Genomic DNA, 24,960 nt, shown 5'->3' with positions numbered 1-24,960 from the left:
TTTATTATAATTCTTTACTTTTTCTACAAGTTACGATTGTATTAAAACATGGAGAAGTTAAACTCGTCGACTGACATTTGTACTGCAGTTTAAAGAAAGAAACAAATTTGTTTATAAAATTTATGAATCGTTATAAAAGACAGTTAGTAAACTGACATAGCTGGAAGAAACAAGTGTTGTTAACTTAGGTTTTCCAACATGGGAACGTGGAACATGTTGAAAATTTTATCACATTGACCGGATAAACATGTAAAGTTATATACAAGAAATTTGATTAAAAATTCCCAAAACATGTGAACATCGGTGAATCTCTTCAAACGAACAACCAATCAACCCCCCCCCCCTGAACTTAACGGTATTTGAGGAAAAAGGGGTATGGCTCAACTTGGGGCAAAAACCATACAGAAAGTTTGTTTACTGGAGCAAAGTCACATTGGATTATCTGCTGCGTTACCCGCGGAGTATCAAACCCCGGACCACGATGTAAGTCCGTAAATTGGCCGTTGTCACATCGGGGATCCATCCAAAGAGAGATCCGCAACAAGGTGTAGCAAGCAAAGTGTGGTGTCTTCTAACACGTAAGAATCCACGAACAGAATTGTCAGTGGAGAAAACTGCCCACGTGCATTAAGCAACAGCACGTGACATAATGGAGAAGAATATACGTCTGGAAAGTGAAACGGGTATTTATGTTAATTCTGACGAAGACATACTGTTAGAGTCGCCGGGCGCAACGCCCATGGATATATATATATGTTCAGACAGTTGAAACGGGCGTTGTCCTACACCAGATGTATAATGGAAAGCATCGGGGAGATAACAATCTTATGATGAAGCCTTTTGCAATAGATAGTTCGCTGCAGGACTATTGTCAAGATGCACTATCGTCCGATAGAGCATGCCCATACGTGACGACGTGTTGAGACACCAAAATCTGTTTAATATAAATGTACTCATCATTAGCAGAACGTAAATTTTGTTCAAGTTATAAAAATGGTTCCTCTGTTTAAACAGTTTTTATTCCAAACAACAAGATACCTTGGATAAAGTAGGAACGCATTTAATGTTATTATATCTGGTTTTATTAAGCTCACATTAACACATAAATATTAAAGGAAACGTCATGTAAAACTCACAATCAGGTAAAATTCCCAGTATCATGAAACTGACGATGTACAACGTTAATATTTACATTACGTCACGTGGCAGTTACTGTGATGGAAGTTATGAGTTTAGTGTCAGTTCGATGATTGTTGATAAACTTCAAAGGAACAACGTATTTCTTTTCTAACTTAGGAAACACACGAGATTAATCAAAGTCTGTTCTGTTCCAATTACAAACCCTTCCTTTAGCGTTGTCAGGTGCATTGTTAGGGTAAATAACGAACTAAAAGAATTTGTAATCGCTGTTCATAGTAATATGATGCTGGTAGAAAGTCTGACACCGCAAATCTTAGAAAGCCTGATACTGTTAATGATAAACTTGTGGGGAAGGGAGGGGAAACCATTTCCACCCACCCAGAAAAAGGAATTAGAAGAAGTTGACAGTAAAATTTCGTTTTCAGATTGAAGGTAAACTTTTATTAAGCCTAACTTTACCTCGAATAGCCTGACAGATTCGTATCCGATGTATACTGTTATCTACACCACACTCTTTGGCCATCTGTTCCTCAGACAACAGTAGCAAGGTGTCTTTGTCCACACCACACTGCAACATGGGATAGGTGTACTGACTCAAGTCTAAACCAAGGTCTTGCAGAAGACGGTTCAAGTTAGTAGAATCACAAGATGAATAATCGGCCATTCGTTTTAAAAGGCTCAATTCCCTGAGGAACCTGCAAGAAAAGGATAACAGGCTTAGCACAAACGTCTCTGTTATTTCAATAATGGTTTAATTAATCAATTTATTTTCTTTATAATAACGTAGACAAGTAGAACACTTTAACGTGAAAAACAGTATAGCCACCAAAGAGATAAACACTTCATTGGATAACAACGAGTAATTTATATAGGAATATTCAACTACACATTGACACTTTTTATTAGATCATCTTACTTTAAACTATTGAACTGTCCTACCTCTTCCGAAGAATTCCGTTTTTAATCCCAATGTCTTCTTTCAACATTTCTTCTGTCAGTTGAAGAAGGAGATCGCCATCCACTCGACTGGTGGTGAATTCATTACAATACTGGGAAAAGTTGATCTAGAAACAGGTGTATTAACACGCCAAATAAATCACAATATGTTATCTGGGGTAATTCAACTAAATGTAACCAACTAAATCACAATATGTTATCTGGGGTAATTCAACTAAATGTAACCAACTAAATCACAATGCGTTATCTGGGGTAATTCAACTAAATGTAACCAACTAAATCACAATGTTATCTGGGGTAATTCAACTAAATGTAACCAACTAAATCACAATGCGTTATCTCAGGTAATTAAACATTATGTAACCAACCAAACAATTAGACGTTAGTAGAATAAATGGATATAATGCAAGTAATGTTCGTTAGAAATATTAAGAGTTTTTCCTTGGAAAAACCCAAGTTCGATAAGTTACAAATCCATGCATATTTAGGTACCAATCAATTACATGTATCTTTGGTTTACTAGGCACCTAATATCCTTATACACAAGTATTCATTGAGCACTTGGGTATAAATAAGTTAATTATTTCTTAATGAACTGAGGCTAACCTCTTAATTCCTGAAGTGTCTATTGAACCCTGTAAATAAAAATGTTTGTAAACATCCTACCTGTTTAACCCACTCTCGCACGTCTTCAACGGTCCAAAGAGGGACTTGCTGAGATAACTTGTGAGGAATTTCTTCTCCAATCAGTTGGAGAGCCTGGGCAGCATACTTAGAAGCGATGGCGTTTGGAGAACTAGCGACCTTCTTGAGGGCCTCAACAGCTCCGATATCGTGGAATATCTGGTAAAGGTAATACCGTTTTGGTTACCAAATCAAACGTAAAATATAAAAGAATTTGAAACTATAAAAATAAATATTTCTTGCCTTACCGCTGTGTTTCCTTGTCGCTTTTTAATCCCAGCCTCCATGGCGAAATGGAAGGCTGCCAGACTTCTGGCTTCCTCTCTCTTGCTGTCCAGGACAGGAACCAGCCGAAGGAGCCAGTTTTTGGACTGCCCGTGGACGTGAGACACGGTACTGTTGGCAAACTCTTCGGGATTATGACTGGACACGAAAGGTTCAACAAGGTCCAGCGTTCCGGAACGTAATACTGCTGCTTCGATCTCTTTGTTAGCTACCAAAGCAGCAATAGCCAAGCAGGCATAGTACTTAATATTGTCGTCATTGTTGAACGCTAAGGGGAACAACCAGACGGGGACTTTGTGTTTGATCATGGCTTCCTGATTCTCGGACCCACCATATAAAGATAAGTTAGCTAAAGCAGTAGCACAATGACGGAGTGTTTCGACATCCGAATTTCTACAGTCGTACAAAATGGCTTTTAAGCCCCCCATTCGTATGACATCACTGCATGTGGTCACGGAGTGCTTAAAGAGGTGTTCGAGGATACCCGTGCCGACACGAGAGTGAATGACCGAGTTTCTCATGCTGCACGAGTAGGCCACGGAGACAACGCTGTCCAGACCTTTATCCACCACGTATCCTCGGTTCTCGGTTGATAAACACTGTTCTAGAAGCTGAGCACTAGCAAACTGGAGTTCGTCGTTACCAGAAGAACAGTTCCTCATTAGGATATCCATCCCACCGTTGTTCCTTAAGATATTGCACAAGTTAAACCCGAGTTCGTAGCCGTTAGTTGGAACAGCCCAGGCTTTTCGGATGATGTCGTTCATCGTGGTCAGAAGCGGCACTGCTTCCTCGTCAGAAGCAGTCTTCAATCTCTCAACACAGGTACTTATGCGGGACCCAAACCTTGTCATGGCCTTCTCAACTTCTGGAGACAACGCTGGCGAGTTAAGAATCTTGATATCCTCTTCAAGGCCCTGGGTGAGGGCAAGATTGGGAGAAAAGCCGTTTATGTGAAATGGTCCTCCTTCATCAGGAAACGTGACGATGGGACTCATGTTAACAGAGGACGAAATTCCCCCAAACCCCATCTGCTGTTTGTTTTGGCTGCTGCTGATAGCAGTGGACGATTTGAGATTCTTACTAGTAAACCATAGTTTGGAAGAGGATACATTCCTCTGCTGTTGGATGGATGCTTGAGAGAATTCCTCCTGTTTGGACATGGCAATCTTTTCCTCAGTAAACCCGTCCGTTTTAAGTTTCATCGTGGAGGACACTGCAGTCCGCTCTTGCTGCTGGATTCTGCCTTCGGTCTCCAGGTGGCTTTCTTTCTGTCGCAAAGCTATTGCCTTCTCAGAAGAAAATCCTTCTGTTGCTAAGTGAGCTTTGATGGCTTTTCCTTGATAGCTCTTAACTTCCTTGTTATTAGAAGTTTTGAATCCATCAGTAAGTAACTTCATCTTGGTCATTCTCTTCTGTTCGAACGTCACTTCCTGAGGAGAAGACCCTTTGACCTCTCTCTCTTCCGACAAGATGTTGTCCATTGAGAGACCCCTTTGAGCAGTGAAGGTTTTCTTTCTAGACTCATTAGTGCTAACAGCAGTCTCCTCCGACAGGACGTCCTCCATTGATGGACCCCTCTGAGCAGTGAAGGTTTTCTTCCTGGACTCACTAATGTTGCTGGCAGTCTCTTCCGACAGGATGTCGTCCATCGAGAGACCCTTTTGAGCAGTGAAGGTTTTCTTCTTAGACTCACTGGTGTTGCTAGCACTGCTGGCAATGCTGGTAACGCTGACGCTGCGGTTAAAGTTACGATTGCCAACATACGATTCACTTTGGTGCTTCAGTTCCTGGTTGACAACCGAGTGAAGTAGCTGTGATTTTTTGCTGACCACAGAACCAGATGTTGAAGATGATGTACTACTACTCTTCAACATCTGGGCGGAGGAAGAATTAGCACTGAGTTTTTCTGTGCTTGTGAAGGCTGAACTCGAATTCAGTTTTTCTGTGCTGCTAGTAAAAGATGCCGTTGTACTGTTTATTCTGTTCAGAACTGTTGACTTCTGATTAAAGTTTTCTACTAAAGAGGACACATCCCCGTTGGCCGAAACTGGTTTTTCTTCGCTGTTTTGTGCAGGAAAATCAGACATCTGTAATGTACAACAAATATTATTAATGAATCAATCACATTTATTGATTAAAATTAAAACTGGTAACACTGCAAAAACTGACTATTTAAAAATGTGATTATTTGATATAATTAGAATGCACTTTTTACCTGATACGGTTAAAGCGTTCTCTGAATATTCTTATTACTGTACTCCAGGAAAGTGCAACTCCAATGGTCCTAATAATGCTAGCAAACCTTATTTTACTATAGGACGTAAAGAAACTGTGATTTTAAAAGAAATATAAAAACCTCTGCAAATTTCAATAGAATCACCCACCAAAGATAAAACAAATTTAAAAAAAAATTGAATTTTGAAAATTGAAAAAAGTTCATTGAATTAAATTAAAACTGGAGGGTCCTTCCTGACACTCAAGAAAAGTCCATATGTTGAAACTGTACGATAAGTAAGAAAATACGTTTCTTAGAAAGTCATTTGATTTTCAAAAGGATATTGTCTGCGGTTATGATACGGTGAATAAACGAAGTTAATATAAAAATAATTCAAACAAACCCGAGACAGGTATGTAAATATACAGATAAATGAAGACAAAAGACTGACGTCTCTGTAATTGTCGTGTTTGATCATTTATAAGTCGTGCTGGACCATCCCCAATATAAGCAATTCTATTCACTTCCTATAATTAATCTCAGTTCAAAATCCACTACACCATGTCAGTACTGCTGACAAAGTTACCTTGTTGGAACACATATGCATTTATTATTAATAATCAAGCTATTCGTCAGTTCAGTGAGTAGAAAAAGATTGATATTAAGACAGAAATCCGACCTACCTTGTGCACAAACTGAACAAAAACAAAAATATTCAAGTCCACACAAAAGTCGGTTACGACCGTTGTAATAGACAAGTTCTTATTAGTAGAAACTAACACCGGCGTTTGTTCGACAGTCTAAACCAGTTGTTACTAGTCTGTTAAGACCACAAAATACAAACACGAAGCACCTAAATGCAGTACGCATGAGAAGAACTGTCAGGAAGGGCTAACAAAGTTATGAAAATGTTCCCGAAGCACGTGCCTCTGAAAGGTCAGGAAATTGCCCGTGACCTCTACCCTACAAGGAGTTTTATCTCTCTCTCTCCCAAATATGATTTGATGGCTTACCTGAATAATGTTAAAGAATTAAGAGCCATGCGCGAGCTCTTAAGGCGTAATTTCAGAGTCTAATCAACTTGCCCAAACATTCATTATTCATTTCACACACTATGTGAGAACCAACTGTTTGTAGTTATGACAACGTTACTACGCAACTCCGCCGTGGTCTCAAATTTTGAACTGCTGGTTAAGGAGAAGACAGTTCTTTTATCGTCGAGAGACTGGTTGCTATTCTTATAACGCAGATATAGCTCAAAGTGAAGGGGATACTTTTTGGTATCTCACGGACTCGAACCTTTGAGTAATAGTGTTACTATTAATGACTTCAAACACTATAAAAGTTTTCTGAGATTGAACATAAGTCTTATCTATCCTGGAGTACGTTTTTACAGTCATCTCATCAGATATGGAACTAGAGAGGGAGTAGTTAACACAGACAACTGTCCCAGTTCATCAATCAAAGTTTACAAACCAGCTTGGACTGAGGTCAGGTCTGAAACGGGTACTTTACACGTCACAATCATAGTAGTAACTATGCTAATATACCCACAACGAGTCGTGAACTTTGTACAAAAAGGAAAAAATATAATAAAAACTTCTGATCTCTTAGTTCAAAACTTGAAAGTAGGACTAAAATGGGCTGATTTATTTGAACTATTGGATGTAAGGTCTTCAAACGGAAGAATTATCAACATCCGCACATGAATTACTTGTTTCAGACAATTATTTGTAATCATTCATCACAGTAAAACTCAAATTCTAGTACTGGCACGTTTTATTTCATTTTAACTGCTTTGCTACAAATTATACATGATAGAGAAAACAGTTGCTATCAAGAGAGAAGAAACACCCTGTATTAACAATGTAACCATCATCGAACCTAAATTACTGTGATATTAAAGCGTTAAAGGGTTTTAACTGTCGAACATTGTACCTTGATTACTGTGTTATGAAAACGTTAAATGGTTTTACTGTCGAGCACTGTGTTATGGCAACGTTGAAAAGTTTTAACCGAACATCGAACCAAGATCACTGTGTTATGAAAACGTTAAATGGTTTTAGCTATCGAACATCGAACCTAGATTACTGTGTTATGAAAACGTTAAATGGTTTTACTGTCGAGCATCGAACCCAGATTACTGTGTTATGGCAACGTTGAAAAGTTTTAACTATCGAACATCGAACCAAGATCACTGTGTTATGAAAACGTTAAATGGTTTTAGCTATCGAACATCGAACCTAGATTACTGTGTTATGAAAACGTTAAATGGTTTTAGCTATCGAACATCGAACCTATATTACTGTGTTATGACAACGTTGAAAAGTTTTAGCTATCGAACCTAGATTACTGTGTTACGACAACGTTAAATGGTTTTAACTATCTCACTGTGTTATGACGAAATATCGAGAAGACTCCCATGTATTTAAGTCTCGAGTATAAACGAGAAACTTTCAGACGCGTCATCGTGACAAAGTGTTCAGGATCTTTAACAGTAAAACATGACGTCCATCTGCCAACCTTTTATTTCAAGCAATGTTACTACAAGCATTAAATAAATGACGACATCACTAGTGCTGCAACTTTTACCATTGATTATTACTGACGAGGGTAAAATTCAGTAGTGCTATATATTTCACTATTTAATATATCCATATACTTAGAGAGTAGACCGATTTGGTTTCAGTGAGTACTAAAGAAAAGTACTCATGGTTTTGTTTGTTTTTATTCTTGTCGATATATCTTATTTGTATATCCTAGTTTGAATGGCTCGATATCACGTGACTGAAAGTAAAATTAACACGTCCCTGCTGTGTGTTAAATACATAATTAGACACCTTAAGTGCTGACGTAAACATTCATCTAATTACTTTTAAATGTAACGTGCAAACGTATTCGTAAACGCTAATAATCGAAAATATCTCGCACAATTTGTATGTGTTTTCTTATAGCATAATCACAGTGGGCTATCTGCAGTGTCCACCGAGGAGAGAATCGAACCCCTGATTCTAACGTTGTAAATCCGATTTTTTTTTTTTTGCACGATTGGATTAGAATTCAATCATAATTTTGCTATTAAACATCTTTAAACTTAGCCTCGTAAACAAACTCAAACTTCGGCAAGTATTTCTTAGCCCACGTATAATAACAGTAAGAATCATGGCATAATCCACTGCGCCCTCACTTGGAGCTCCTCCACCCTTCTTCCCCTTGTTGTGTTTCGCTCTTCCCTTTTCCGGTATTAGACAACGCCATCAGTTTCTTGACCTGTTTTCCGCACGAGTATGATGCTGACCATACACGGTAAGAAGTCCATTTTCTTAACGTTTAACGCCCCTTACATAAAGGTCCTCAGTTCCTTACTCAGACGTTGTGGAACTTGAGTCGAGCAGACGACGAATGAAAGTGAGTCACAGATGGGCGCAACGGCACCACCTAGCCTTTTGGTCATTTTGGCGCTTTAGGAAAATATTTTAATACTGAGCTCAGATCGCTGATTATTCAGAATGAAAGCAAACTATACACCTTTCACATTTAAATAATAATTAGAAAGCAGGCTTTCCTTTAAAATTTCATTTACGTAGCTGCATGCTCTCCTACTACACAGATAAAAAATACAGTTGGATATTTCTGACACATTAAACTATGTCTCCAGATTTACAACGCTAAAATCAGGGGTTCGATTCCCTTCGGTGGGCTCAGCAGATAGCCCGATGTGGCTTTGCTATAAGAAAGCATGCACACAGGCAGAAGCCAAAACTTAGTTCTAAGGCTCTTTATTTGGCCCAGCATGGCCAAGCGTGTTACGGCGTTCGACTCGTATTCCGAAGGTCGTGGGTTCGAATCCCGGTCGCACCAAACATGCGTGTCCTTTCAGCTGTGGGGGCGTTATAATGTACGGTCAATCCCACTATTTGTTGATAAAAGAGTAGCCCAAGAGTTGGCGGTGGGTGGCGATGACTAGCTGCCTTCCCTCTAGTCTTACACTGCTAAATTAGGAAAGGCTAGCGCAGATAGCCCTCGAGTAGCTTTGCGCGAAATTCAAAACAAACAGACACATTAAAGTTATATTTTCACTACAGTTAAACATATCATTTGATAGAAGGTGCTAGTAAAAAACACCAAACATTTATTTGAACATTAGCATTGTAAACCTGTAAACTTACCGTTGACCCACAGGAGCGCTAAAATATTAATATGTTTAGTGTGACTGGTAAAATGGGTTGTATCGAGAAAAATACTGGAAATATTGAATAAAAAAATAGTTTTATTGAAACAACTTTCCGCGGTATTTTGGAAAGTTTCTTTTAGGGTTAAATTGTCTTTTAGCCTTAATAGTTCAAACTCTAGTAAGATAGTCATACAGACTTCAAGTGACTGAAAGAGATGTGACCTGTGGCAGGGCCAAGAGTAGATGACCCGGCAGTGAACATGTAAGAGCTTACAGTATAAAGTATAGATGAACAATAATTTGTTTTATTGTCATAAATAACAGCTAAAAGGTAGAAGTACACTAAATATAATACTAGTGATAAAAACAGTTCTTATCAGGCTAAACCATGTGTTTCTAAGAATGAAAATGAGTGAGAAAGGCTTAACAACAAGCATGGCTTTTCAGAAACCAGTGAGATAGTCTTTAAATAAACTTCTAAGACTTACTTAGAACGTCAAACTGTTCCTTGTTCTTGGCAGACTGTAAATATAACCTGTCATATATTAGTTGTAAGTCCACCAGTGTGTTAGTAACAAAATTACCAAGATAACTTACTGCTATCGTAAAAAACCTGACAACATCCAACCAAAGTGCTTTTATGTGTATTACCAGATTCTACGTTTTACAACCCCATTAATAATAATAATAATAAAAAAAAACTGTCAGGTTTACCATCATATCATAGGTCCGGCATGACCAACGTAGCTAGGAACGCTCGCCTCGCAATCTGAAGGTCGCAGGTTCGAATCTTCGTCACACCAACCATGCTCGCCCTTTCAACCATGGGGACATTATAATGTGATAGTCAATCCTACTATTCATTGGTAAAAGAATAGGCCAAGAGATGGCGGTGGGTGGTGATGAGTAGCTGCCTTCTCTCTAGCCTTACACTTCTAAATTAGGGACGGCTAGTGCAGATAACTCTCGTGTAGCCTTACACGAAATTCAAAACAAGCCATTACGTCGTGCCATCTATTTTTCACATGCTTTAAAAAAACGTTTATAAAAACTTCAAAATGTTTCAATATTTTAAGTCGAACTTTTCGATACATATTATGGAAACGTTCTCCTATCATTATTTCTCTCTTTTAAATAAATTAAAAACATTACAGTTTAAACGTCGAAAGCTGACTTAACATTTCTGACATAATTCGTATTAAATGCGTTTCTTTTCGATATTTCTCTTTATATGTTCATTTTTGGTTCAAAAACAGAGACGTGTAAACATACCGATACCACAGTAATCACAAGTTTTGTTTGTTTTGGATTTTTGCATAGGCTACGTAAGAGCTATCTGGGCTAGCCATTCTTAATACTGAACTGATGGACAAGAAACAAGGCAACTAGTCAACATCATCCACCACCAACCCTTCGACTACCTTAATCTAATAGTGGGTTTCACAATCATCCTAAAAAACAAAACAAAAACTCATTGCTCCAAATTAGGGGGGTGATAATTTTTTGTTTAGTGTATATCAGAACTTGAAAGAATAGCCTTTTATTCCACAGTCCGGCATGCTAACCACTTGCCACACCCTGAGCGCCACAAAGCTGTTCTTTCCTAGTAACCTCACTATCACAACGACTAAATATGTTTATACATATAATTTGATTCACACTATTCCGTCTTGTGAAAACCTGCAAGTTAAACGTTACGATCTATCGTTGCTATAGTAACTACAACGCTTTTCTAAAGGGAGAATCACTAAGGCAACCAAATATATTTTTTAGCCTTTACTGAAAGTATACAGTAAGTTGTTAAAGTACCTCCCATAACCCTAGCTATATCTTTACTGTAATATAAAGCAGGACATTTTAAACAAGACTTCACACTTCACTTAGCTACTTAATACGTGTTTTTGTTTAAAAAGGAAGAACAAGTTGGAAATGTTCTAAACTAGGAACCGTTAGGTTTAGGATGTTGTACTGAACTAGGAACCGCCAGACTTAATATACTAACTTATAAATCATTCTATGTTGTTAAGCAGAATCTAATAATAATAAAAAGAAACAATCGAATCATTTTCGTCTATGACCTAATAATATAACTCAATAATCTCTGTATTTACCATTTAAAAAACGGAGGCAAATGTAAGACTCATTCTTAATTTGTTTTTGTTTAACGCTGAGTTATACCATATGTGGCGTCATGTCAGCGCGATTCTTTCGAATAGCAAGTCTAATAATACATGTAAGCTGACTTCAAACAATGTGTTTATTCTGTCGTTTGGAATAACCTAACAATACGTATAAGCAGACTTCAAACAAAAACAAATTACTTCAAATAATATCAAACCTTTTCTTTATTGTTATGTAAGATCTAACATAACAACACTGACTAGAACCTAGGCCTTATTTTCACATCAAGAATCTGGCAAACAAAACAGTCACTTTTATTTTTTGAACATGGAATTATAAGGACTAAAATTACGTTGCACGTTTACTAAAATAATGTTTTAACTCAACATAACCATCCATATTATCCACTTTTATCATAATCTTTCATCTAAATCTTGTAAAATACACCCACTTGAGTAGGCCAGTGGGTTCCGGATGTTTGGCCTTATTGACAAACAAGTGATAAGCTGTCATTCATTTAGTTCCGTCTAAAAATACATTTTTCTAACAAAATAAATCATTTTTCAGTGTGGGTGTAGAAAAAAAACAGAAGTTTTCCACAAAACAGATGGAATATGTTAAGCAGGAGTTAATATTATTAAAGCTAATTTCTCGTATATCTGGTGGATATCGAGAAAAATGCCAAAAACAAAGTACACTGGGAATTTTAGTCTGATGTAGTAAAAAAAGCAGTAAGAACGTGAATGAATAGTTTAAAGTTATTAATGTATTTCTCGAGACTCGACATGGCCACGTGGTCAAGGCACTCGACTCGTAATCCGAGGGTCGCGAGCTCGAATCCCCGTCACAACAAACATGCTCGCCCTTTCAGCCGTGTGGGAGTTATAATGTTACGGTCAATTACACTATTCGTTGATACAAGAGTAGCCCAAACGTTGGCAGTGGGTAGTGATAACTACCTGCCTTCTCTCTAGTCTTATACTGCAAATTAGGGACGGCTAGCGCAGATAGCCCTCGTCTAGCTGCGCGAAATTCAAAACAAACCAAAGTATTTCTCGTTGTACGGTTTATAACATATATGCATAATATTTAAAACTGTGCCGTTTGTTAAATCAATGAGTGAATAAAATATTACTAAATACTAAAATGAGTTTTCTTTACTATGCCAATCTAAGCCAGAATTTTAGCGTTATAACAAACAATAACCTCAGTGTAAATAGTTAATACAGTAGTCATACGTTTCCCCACTAGATGGCCTAAAGACTGAAGGCTTATAACACTAAAATGAGTTTTCTTTACTATGCCAATCTAAGCCCGAATTTTAGCGTTATAAGGCTTCAGTCTTTAGGCCATCTAGTGGGGAAACGTATGACTACTGTATTAACTATTTACACTGAGGTTATTGTTTGTTATTTACGAATGTACAGGTCGAAATAATAATGTTTAGTTGTTTTCCCGTTAGGATTATAAAGTGTGCTCTCCTATTACTATTATTATTACAGATTGCACAGTTGGTTCGTTGTGGTTTTCTTTGAGACAACAATACACAACGTATTGTATGCAAAACTCGTGAGTAAAACACAGAATAAATAAACTAGCCATAAAGTTTTCTGATGTAACTGTTCGTGTTATTGTCATACATCTTATTACACTTGTAACAAAACCCGGCACTAAATTTGAATACGAAATCAAAACTTGCCTTATTCCTTGACTTTCCCTGTCCCAAACCTTTGAACACGCCTGCTAAGGCTGCCTTCATCTTTCTTGTGAGGATACCGTCCAAGTAAAATGACGACAGTTGACTTCAACCAGCACAGATAATGTTAACAGTTGAAATGCTTGCTTGCCTTGCTCACCGTCTGCTAAGCCTAATGTATCTTCTTTTTTTGTAACTTGAAATAGAAACTTATTCAGAATCCCCCCCCCCACTTCTTCAGATAAAGATCTATCCGGTGTAAAACTGACGTGATATCTCCTGGGACACAACAGTGGAGGGGACCCAACAACCATTACGTTAACTGACAACGTGCTATCTTTAGAACCTCTTTTGTTGGGCGGCAGGGTACGAGTGATAGTTATGGTTATTTGCATGCCTGGCACGTTGAAGGACATCCACGTGCAAAGCACGAGAGAGAACCTCTGAGAGCAAACGTGTGAAGGGTCATTGTTGTGAAGGCCGTTGAAAAACCACGGACGACATCTGATTTCTCCCGTAGCTGTGATTTCAGTACCTTTACCTGTCACGTGCACAAGTGATTGAACAAATGCGAGCCTGTATTTCAACATATTCGATAACACCCCAATAAAATATATATATATATATATATATACACACAGAGATTTCACAATAACACACGTTGAAAACCAGATAATTTAAGTTAAAAGGTGTGTTCGGTATTTCTGTAATGATAAAACATGTCAATAAAAACATGTCTAAAGTTATCCAAACGAAACTATGTATTACGTATTCAATACTTCAAGTTATAATAGGTAAACGTGTGAATAAAAACAACAAACTAAACTAGATACGTCACAAAGTTCCATAAGTCCAAATTTTCCTGGGTCTTGCATGGCCAGGTGGTTAAGGTACTCAACTTGTAATCTGAGGATCGCGGGTTCGAATCTCAGTCACATCACACCAAACATGCTCACCCTTTCAACCGTTGGGGGCGTTATAAAGTTACGGTCAATCCCACTATTCGTTGGTAAAAGAGTAACCCAAGAGTTGGCGGTGGGTGGTGATGACTAGTTGTCTTCCGTCTAGTCTTACACTGTTAAATTAAGGACGGCTAGCGCAGATAGCCCTCGTGTGGCTTTGCGCGAAATTCAAAATAAACCAGGCCCGGCATGGCCAGGTGGGTTAAGGCGTTATACTCGTAATCTGAGGATCGCGGGTTCGAATCCCAGTCACACCAAAGATGCTCACCCTTTCAACCGTGGGGGCGTTGTAATGAAACAGTCAATCCCACTATTCGTTGATAAAAGAGTAGTCCAATAGTTGGCGGTGGGTGGTGATGACTAGCTGCCTCCCATCTAGTCTTACAATGCTAAATTAGGGACGGCTAGCGCAGATAGCCCTCGTGTAGCTTTGCGCGAAATTAAAAAAAACAAACAATAAAAACAAACCAAATTTTTCGTCTTAATTGTTCGACGATGATCTAACCTGTAACCTAGTTAGGGTTAAAGTCTCCAGTACCTGTCAAACTAGAAACGTTTCATAAGATGGTAAAACATTTAACTTGAAATATGTACATAACCCACAAACACGTTAGGGTTATAATCTACGTTTACGTTTTGACTCTGAATCAACAAGCATTTACTGAAAAGTTGCCAAGCACGTTCTAAGATTAACAGTAAACTAGTGACCCACTACCCCATTACCTGCTTTCAGACCAAGGTTAAGTTTTTCGCTCCTATCTGTACTTCTCTGCGAAAAGAAAGATAATTTTAGACAGTGTTTCTTTTCTACTTTAAATTTGTCTTCTGTGTCAATATTAGAAGCTTAGCCTAAATGTAACACATGAAAACAGGAGTTAGTTAACATACTGCAGGTCTAGTGTAAGGCTTATACACATTTTGGTTAAGACTACTTCTGTCTTTGTTGTATCAATGTTCTTTCTGTTGGTTTTAAGTCAAAGTCACAATGTTCTATTATACAAACCAGTTTTTTCTTCTGTCCAGTTCTAAATAAACTTAATACTGACTTTTTGTTTTCGGAAAGTCAATCACTATATCGAATAGGCTTAACTCTGAATATGTTGTGTTAATGTTTATTTCGAACTATGTAACGTAATTGTTTGTGTGTTCTAATACGAGACTTAGACAACAGAGCTGTCATTGTTCTTCGGTCGGCATAAGGGTGGTTATGACGTAACACATTTTATAAACAGTTTTAATGAGCTCTGGGAACTAACTTATATTTTAAGTTCTGAAAACAACCGTATCTTTCAGGGACGTCCCTTCTTCCAGTAATAAAGTGAAGTGATTCATCGTCATTAGAAATGACGTCGTTCCTACGAACTCTTCGACCTTCGTCTTTTGATGTCGCCGATACCTTACACTTCTGTACTTGGTTTATTTCCTCTTCCTAAGATAATGCACTGGAAGATTTGATGGTGAGGAAGAGTTAGTTTTTCTCCTTTAACTTTAAAGATCGATCGGCTTTTGGTTTGGTCACTTCCGCCACTAACCAAAAGAGTACGTGAGATCAGTTCCAAGTCGAGGCCACCTACTGAATGAACTCTATCTGAAATTACTTCGACAGTACCGATAATCTGTAATATTTCGATTGTCGATAAGCCTAACAACAAATACTGTCAGTAATAGCATGTAAATCCGTCCAGACAAAAGTGATAATGTATTATAAGCTCAACTCTACAACAAAGCACCTGTCGACCAAACTTACCACATCATCTATGGAACCGTTTCATCAGAGACGTCTTTCTGAAATAGTCAAACCTACAAAACTGATTTCTAAGAGGATACAAATCAATCATAGAGACTTGACCTACACGATCTGAAACATCTGGTATGTTGGGGTGTTTTGAATTTCGCATAAAGCACGAGACGTCCCTAATTTCCCTAGTGTAAGACTAGAGGGAAAGCAGCTAGTTATAAACATCCATCGCCAAGTCTTAAGAAACTCTTTTAACAACGAATAATGGGATTGAACGTAACATTATAACGCTCCCACGGCTAAAAGGGCGAATATATTTGATGTGACTGGGATTTGAATCCGCAACCCTCAGATTACGAGTCGAACGCCCTAACCACCTGGCCATGCCAGGTCTAAACAGCTAGTTATAAACGATTAACAACGGGTAATGGTGCTGAAACAGCTGGTTATTCATGTTAACAACAGGAAATGATCTTGAAACAGCTGGATATTAATGGTTAACAACAGGTAATGGTACTGAAACAACTCGTTATTGATGATTAACAGTAGGTACTGATACTGAAACAGCTGGATATTAATGGTTAAAAACAGGTAATGGTTCTGAAACAGATGGTTTTAATAGTTAATAATAAATAATGGTTCTGAAACAGCTGATTATTAATGGTTAACAAGAGGTAATGGTTCTGAAACAGATGGTTATTGATGGTTAAGAAAGGGTTATCGTTCTGAAACAGCTGGTTATTAACGGTTAACAACAGGTAATGGTACTGAGACAGCTGATTATTAATGGTTAAGAACAGGTAATGGTACTGAGACACCTGGATGTTAATGGTTAGCAAAATGTAATGGTACTGAAGCAGCTGGTTATTAATGGTTAAGAAAGTGTTATTGTCCTGAAACAGATGGTTTTAATGGTTAATAACAAGTAATGGTTCTGAAATTGCTGGTTATTAATGTTTAACAACATGTAATGGAACTGAATCAGCTGGTTATTAATGGTTAACAAGAGGTAATGGTTCTGAGCAGCTGGTTATTAATGTTTAACAACATGTAATGGAACTGAATCAGCTGGTTATTCATGTTAACAACGGGTAATTGTTCTGAAACAGCTGGTTATTAACAGGTAATGGTACTGAAACAACTCGTTATTGATGATTAACAGCAGGTACTGATACTGAAACAGCTGGATGTTAATGGTTAAAAACAGGTAATGGTTCTGAAACAGATGGTTATTAATGGTTAAGAACAGGTAATGGTACTGAGACACCTGGTTATTAATGGTTAGCAAAATGTAATGGTACTGAAACAGCAGGTTATTAATGGTTAAGAAAGTGTTATGGTACTGAAACAGCTGGGTATTGATGATTAACAACAGGTAATGGTTCTGAAACAGCTGGTTAGTATTGGTTAACAACAGGTGATGGTCTTGAAACAGCTGGTTATTAATGGTTAACAACAGGTAATGGTTCTGAAACAGATGGTTTTAATGATTAATAACAAGTAATGGTACTAAAACATGGGCATTAATGGTTAACAACAGGTAATGGTACTAAAACATGGATATTAATGGTTAACAACAGGTAATGGTAATGAAACAGCTGATTATTAATGGTTATTAATTTAACAACAGGTAATGGTAATGAAACAGCTGGTTACAAAAGGTAATAATGGTGAAACAACTGAAACAGCTGATTATTAATGGTTAACAAAGGGTAAGTATACTGAAACAACTTGTTATTTATTGTCAACAACAGGTAATGGTTAACAACAGGTACTGAAACAGATGGTTATTAATGGTTAACAACAGGTAATGGTAATGAAACAGCTGGTTATTAATGGTTAACAAAAGGTAATGGTATTAAAACATGGACATTAATGATTAACAACAGGTAATGGTAATGAAACAGCTGGTTATTAATGGTTAACAACAAGTAATGGTACTAAAACAGATGAATTTTAATGGTTAACAACAAATAATGGTTCTGAAACAGCTGGTTATTAACGGTTAACAACAGGTGATTGTTCTGAAACAGCTGGTTATTATTGGTTATTAACAGGTAATGGCACTGAAACAACTCGTTATTGATGATTAACAGCAGGTACTGATACTGAAGCAGCTGGATATTAATGGTTAACAAAATGTAATGGTACTGAAACAGCTGGTTATTAATGGTTAACAACAGATAATGGTTTTGAAACAGGTTGTTATTAATGGTTAACAACAGGTAATGGTACTGAAACAGATTAATGGTTAAGAAAGGGTTATGGTTCTGAAACAGCTGGTTATTAACGGTTAACAACAGGTAATTATACTGAAACAGCTGGTTATCAGTGGTTAAAAAGAGGTAATGTTCTAAAACAGCTGGTTATTAATGATCAACAACAGGTAATGGTTCTGAAACTGCTGGTTATTAATGGTTAACAACAGGTAATGATTCTGAAACAGCTGGTTATTAACGGTTAACAACAGGTACTGGTACTGAAACAGCTGGCTATTTATGGTTATACTGAAACAACTGGTTATTAATAGTTAACGACAGATAATGGTACTAAAACAGTTGGTTTTGTACGGTAATTATTTATCTTGCTACCCATCAGTTCCTATTTGGATGACAAGTTCTAGAAAGCCACGCCACTGCGTGAGGAAATATAACTCATTCGTTTTTAAATGTCGAGTAACTTCCCGAAGGTTAAGGCGCTAATATATAAGATTTCGGGATACTTTCTGTTCTCTGAATCAAACTACACTGTTTTTAGGTATTTATGCCTGAGTTAATATTTCACCCGATACCAGGTCTTCACGTAGTGCTAAAAATCACCTATTCGTATGCTATCAATTCCAATAAATATTTCTAAAACAAGTTTATAAAAACAACATTAAAACACTATGAGAAATGTGAACTTATGTTGTACGAGTTTATGTCATGTACTTTGTTTCGTAACAAAGAAGTGTTCAAATATTGTGTTATCTGAGTATATAAAGTTTGGTACGTCAAACTTGGTCCAGAAATTGACTTACCTCTTGGTTTGCCTTCTGCATCTCTTTGTTTCTCTCGGGTATCAGATTGTTTGTTGTCAATTTCGTGCAAAGCTACACGAGGGCTATCTGTTCTAGCCGTCTCTAATTTAGTAGACTAGAAGGAATTAAGATAGCTAGTAAACACTGCCCACTGCAAACATTTAGGCTATTCTTTTACCAACGAATAGTGGGATTAGCCATCGCATTATAACATCCCCACCTTGACCCTGCATATACAGCAGATACAGTGCTTTGTGTTGGTTAAGAACGAAGTCAAAGCGAGAAATGAATGCATGTATTTTCTACTTGTGGCAAAACTATCTGCCACTCTCTCAAACTGTTTACCAAAGGGAAGGCAGCCAACCAGCAGCATGGAAATTGTCTTTCACTCTTATAACGCACCAATAGTAATCGAAGATCTCGTAGTATCCAACACATAATAACCTGTTCCGGAATCCAAAGTAAATATCACGGGGCAACCTCTGAGTCAATAAAATATTTATTTATTTATAGTGTTATTTTTATGTTTTTGTGACAATAATGATGTAGTATTGGGTAACGTGTTTGCGATGAGTTTTTTTACAACTTATACTATCACTACGCATGTTATTTTCATGTGATTGATGTTAACATTTGATTTTTTGTTGTTGTTAATTTCATCGGAGAGATAGCAATACATGATAGATATTTGATTAGTTAATTTAAGTCCCAGCCATTATCGCTCTTAAAATGTGGAAAATTATTAAAGTATTGACGAGGGAAAGACATGTTACTAAACGTCATAAACACTTACTAGTATTCTCAACAGATGGCGCTGGCGTTTGGTATTTTCCCCGTCAACCCTCAAGACTCCAGCTGCTCTGGACCCACACACACACACCATTCATAACGTGAACGTGTTTATAAGAGCAAGTTACACCTGCACAACGATATCGTTGCTTAATTCGTGTCTAAACAGCGAACAGAAGATAGCTGTTCTTGAGGCGATAGCTCTTAGCGAGCAAACAGGTCTTTGAACATTTTGAAAAGAAGCACGTGAAAGTATCATGTATCACATCAGTCTGTTTCATGTCAACGTAACATGGGGAACGAAATGATGACGAATTGTATCAAACATGCGACTATAAAATAGCCTGTTTATAAATTATCAACACGCCACGTCATAGACGCCCCCTTCCGATGGAGTGAGTTAATACGTTACAAAAGTTTAATGAGCTTTTTATCTCAATGTCTCACACAGGTACTTGTTTTTTGTTTGTTTTTTAAGATTTCATCATACTACGCATGCACCATGTCACTACCCAAGTTCTTAAACCTTAAGCAACTGTACGAAAGCCTACCTTGTGCGGAATGGTCCGAATCACCACAGTTACCTGGGTCGGGAGATAACATTCCATGATTTATAACAATGTGAAAATGATCAGTGATGTCGAGAAACCCACTTGTAGAGAAATATATATGCAAAAACGCTCTTCTGCGTAAAATATTTTATCAACCCAAACGAGCCGTTTTTGCATATATAATGTGAAAATGGATAACACTTGATAGAAATCACATCACACCGCTAACAGGACGATGCAGAAACAACTTGTTGGGATAGGATATCGCTTCACTATGTAAAGATGCGCGCGAGGTTCTTGGAACCCTGACGTTAGAAAAACGAACTTTTCGACTGCGAGAACTGGCTATGGCTTCTTGTGGGACTATTTTTGGTTACGTGAATCAGCTGTTACGAGGAAAAACCTTTTTACAACCACAGCTGTGGATGTCCTGCTTTCTTCTTTAGAATTTGTCAACTCGGATTAACAGTCGTTCTCAGGTGAGATACAAGATATAATCGACAACAGTTCTGTTGGAAGATGAAGCAACCCACTAGAAACTAATAGACAAAAAACATGAAATAACGATAAACATCACAACTTGATTTTTATGCACGAGAAACGATTATTTTCGACGACTGTGGAAGACAGATAAAAAAAAAGTCTGCCAGAGCCATTTAATATACGTGGACTAAATGGTTAATGTTATCTTGATTAACCGTCTAACATGATATGTGTTGTAATGATGTTGATTTGATTAACAGTCTAACATGATACGTGTTGTAATAATGTTGACTTGATTAACCTGGTTAACGTGTCAAAATATGGACTGGCATGCGGTTCCCGCCACATTGTTACTAGGACAAGTTATGACTGGTTCATTCTTTTTACTTGATTTTTGTGATAGGTAGTTATATATATATATGTATAAAATTGATAACAAAAATGAAGGTATGGTAACCTCGATACCGTAACGAAATGTTTCTCGTGACAAATAGTACATGTCATAAGTTGTCTGTAACTAAATGCCCCAGACTCTTGGACTATTAGCTCACGGTTCGCGTCTTACAGATGTAGAAGCGTTATACGAGTGACCGTCAAATCACACTGTTCGATTAAAGATCGTGGTAGGTGCTGTTAACTAGGTGCTTAGTTCTAAATTAGAGGCAGGTGGTGCATGTAGTTCATAACAAGCGAACAAACGAGAAACTACATTTTATTTCCGACATGGTGGGTATACCTATCACACTTAGATAATAGTTTGTAAACATCGGTAATAATACCAAGAACTAATAAAGTTTCTTTGGAAGTAACTTTTGATTTGTCAAGTTTTTTATTTATCAAATTCTAGATCTGCTCAACTGGGTTGATGAGACTGGGGCTCTGTGAGGCCAATGTTTCATTTGAATGACTCAAGCAGCTTCTCTCTTAACTAAATAATTTTTACATAGGTTGGATGAACATTTGAGGTCATTACTTTCTTGGTAGTAGATTTACCAATAATTCACAAACCACTGTGTAAATTATGATGGACCAGTATCTGATGGTACTTGCACTGGTCCATTATTTCATATATTTTGCAAATATCTCCTGTTGCCTCAACAGAAAAAAACCCTAAACCTAAGTTTATGGTAGGTGCTATGCATTGAGGGATGTTTCACCTTTTTTCTACCGGATGTATAACCTATATTTTGACCCAAATGTTTCAAACTTGGACTCATCCATCCATAACAACCTTTTCCAGTCACCAAAGTTTTTGTACTTATTTCACAAATTTCAGTCTCTTGACAACATTTAGAGATTGAAGTATAGGTTTTTAACTGCTACATGGCCAAATATTCATTCTTGTTGAATTTTCTTGATACTGTGGACCTGAACACCCCTGTCAGTTGGTACATGGTTGTATATCTTATGCTTGGGTCTTCCTTAAGATACTTAACATCAGTATCATTTAGTATAGGTGTTCTGTTTCTTACATTCCTAGTTTGAAATTTATCTGTCTCGGTCTCACGATTTTGGATGTACTTAACCTGAGGGAACATTTCAAGTCTACAGCAATTTGTTTTGAGAGTCCAACCAGCATCAAGTAAGGTTTTATGTGAACTCTCTGATCTACTGACAATTCTCTACACTTTTTGAGTCGTGACATAATAATAAAACTTAATATATAGTGTTAAATACTGTTTTTATCAATGTTCATTTGTAGAGTGCTATGAAACTGATTTCTTCTAGAATATACTGGAACCATATGCTGGCTTCTTTCAATATAGTTAAGACACTGCATAGGTTACCACGACATTTATTTCAGACCCTAAATTTGATCAGTATGTTCCTTCACACAAAATCCTTATTATATGTCCTTGTTACAAGTATGTGGGAATTATAAAAATGATAAGTATTCTCATCCTGGTTCATTCAGCTGTCAACAGGGATCAACAAAACATTACCACAGTATTGACCACAGTGTTGAAATTTACATTCTGTAATGGCATGGAAGAATTAGCCCCATAAAATGGAAAGATTGACAAACTATTCTCTTGTCCTAATACTTTTGCACAGAACTGTTTATACATAGTTATTTTACAATGATTAGAGTGTAGAAATTACTGCCAGTGTAATAAGTGTAATCTAGGTACAATATTTTTAACCACGAGAATTAAGAAGAAAGAAAACTAGTGAGTATCTTATTAATCTATATGGTTCTCCCTCCACCATCTTGTCCGATTTGTAGTGACGTCAGTAGAACCACCACCACTACATCATACATTACTCGTATCGAGAGCCATGGAAAGCAGAGCGCGACAGAAAGAGAGGGGGAGGGAAGGCGGCAGACGGTTGTCCCACAATGATTCACCACTTGTCGGCTAAAGACCTCGAACAGATCGGTTCACAGTTACACCCGCAATACAAGACCCTTTGTTCTGTCACTTCCAGGGTGAAAAAAAGAAGGTAAAGGTCAGGGGTCCAACTACACAAAGATATGATTCATTATTAACCGACAAACAACACAGGAATATCAGGAAATCCTGTTGAGACAAAAGCAGTAAAAATTCTTGGAAAAACGTTTCGCTTCGACTTTTTTATTTCCGGAACGTTTACCGTCTTATTCTCTCTTAACACATGTTGGAAGGACAATCATACGTAATATTCGCTGTACGCCTGAATCACTGATCCACGCACATGCCAGTTGTCTGGAGATACGAAAAAAAGAAAGGAAAAAAATGAAAAACGTCTAATATTAAAACACGTTAACATGTTGAAGTATTCTGATAGACAGGGGAAACAACAGACATAAAGTCGAGACACGAAGAGGTGTTTGACGAAATAGGAAACGATATGGATTTGATTTTCATATTCAGTGTTGAAAAACCCAAACATGGTCAGATTTGACACCAGAAAAAATCGTGAGAAACATAGAATGGAAAACTGTCTACATCACAATTTGGAACCAAGAAGGAATTTTTGTGCCAAATCTCGTGTAACTTAGTTGACATGTTCATGTAACTTATTTGGCATGTTCATGTAACTTAGTTGATATGTACCTGAACAGTTCACGAAACTGTGACACTGTACTCTCCTCATTGACAAGCTGAGCCAACGACAAAAATTTCAAAACTGTTAATATCTGTTTAATACCTGCAAAAAGTACCTTTGAAAGAATTTCCATATAAATTGGTCGAAACAAGGCTAAGTACTTGAGTAAACCTTTATAATTAAGGGTTTACTTCATTTTTCAATTCCCTCTAAAATGATTAAAAACAGGCATGTCCCATATTTGTGTTTGTATGAGTAACAAAGAATCCTTGTACCGAATCCCATTTAATTTGGACAAAATCCCAAAATAATGCTTTGTTCTCCCTTAATTACTGAACATTAGTAGAAACGTTATTCGTCGAATTTTTTGAAGAAATAACAGTAAGTGGACTTTTTCTCATTAAGTATTTGTGATTGGAAATACTGCACATGAAAAGTATGTAAATTATGTTATTTAGTCATACGTTACTTATTCCATCAAATGATTTCATGTACAGAGCTGAAAATGTTTATAATTGTTACTGATGTAAAAGTAATATTTTTATATACTTATATTTGTACCGTTTATTGAAAAACAAGTTTTTTAAGAACTCTAGTGTATCGGTACTATATTTACATATTACATTTATAAAGATATAATCAAACCATCACATATAGTCCTAGTGAAAGCCATGTGTAGTAGTGTTATTTAATACTGTGTTTTGTTGGAAACAAATGGTTGTTGTACATACGATAGTTATTTTTATAATTATCAGAATCTTGAGTACCCATAATATAAAATATGTTTATGGATTTTTGTTTGTGGTGTCATTCAATAGATGATGCAGGAGTTTTGGTTACATACATAGATACTGACATATACGCTACGATCATTATAGTAAGAAGCTGACCAAGTCCATCAACGAATGGGACCTGTAGAAAAGTATCTTTGTACAAAATTCTACGTAAATTGGCCAAAATATGGCCATGTAACTGACCCCAAACCCTAAAACCATGCTTTTTGTACGCTCTGATCCCCCAAGAAGATTTAAAACACGAGGGAACAATACACAGACGATATGCCTCTATGCGAGGATATAAAAAACATCACACAACACTGTCATCAAGAGGGCT

The 24,960-nt window shown here is 37.1% G+C and overlaps 1 protein-coding gene across 3 annotated transcripts in view; it reads right to left on the bottom strand.

The window, feature by feature from the left end:
• The window catches only part of LOC143253856 (NAD(+) hydrolase sarm1-like), a 48,436-nt gene that overhangs the window by 14,060 nt on the left and 9,416 nt on the right, over positions 1 to 24,960 (bottom strand). The window contains exons 1-5 of one of the 3 annotated variants that reach the window (XM_076508303.1): positions 20,335 to 20,605; positions 3,030 to 5,156; positions 2,764 to 2,940; positions 2,080 to 2,204; positions 1,600 to 1,835 (exon numbers count right to left, since the gene is read on the bottom strand). In XM_076508303.1, the coding sequence (XP_076364418.1) occupies positions 1,600 to 1,835; positions 2,080 to 2,204; positions 2,764 to 2,940; positions 3,030 to 5,156; positions 20,335 to 20,391 (2,722 nt within the window). In that variant the 5' untranslated portion in view covers positions 20,392 to 20,605. Of the gene's footprint in view, positions 1 to 1,599; positions 1,836 to 2,079; positions 2,205 to 2,763; positions 2,941 to 3,029; positions 5,157 to 13,278; positions 13,817 to 20,334; positions 20,606 to 24,960 lie in introns of those variants that run through there. The other 2 variants (XM_076508302.1, XM_076508304.1) reach the window with 2 other exon arrangements.

Source organism: Tachypleus tridentatus, chromosome 6 (assembly GCF_004210375.1).
Source record: "Tachypleus tridentatus isolate NWPU-2018 chromosome 6, ASM421037v1, whole genome shotgun sequence".
Taxonomy (NCBI): domain Eukaryota; kingdom Metazoa; phylum Arthropoda; class Merostomata; order Xiphosura; family Limulidae; genus Tachypleus; species Tachypleus tridentatus.
This window is presented reverse-complemented; position numbering and strand designations above follow the sequence as displayed.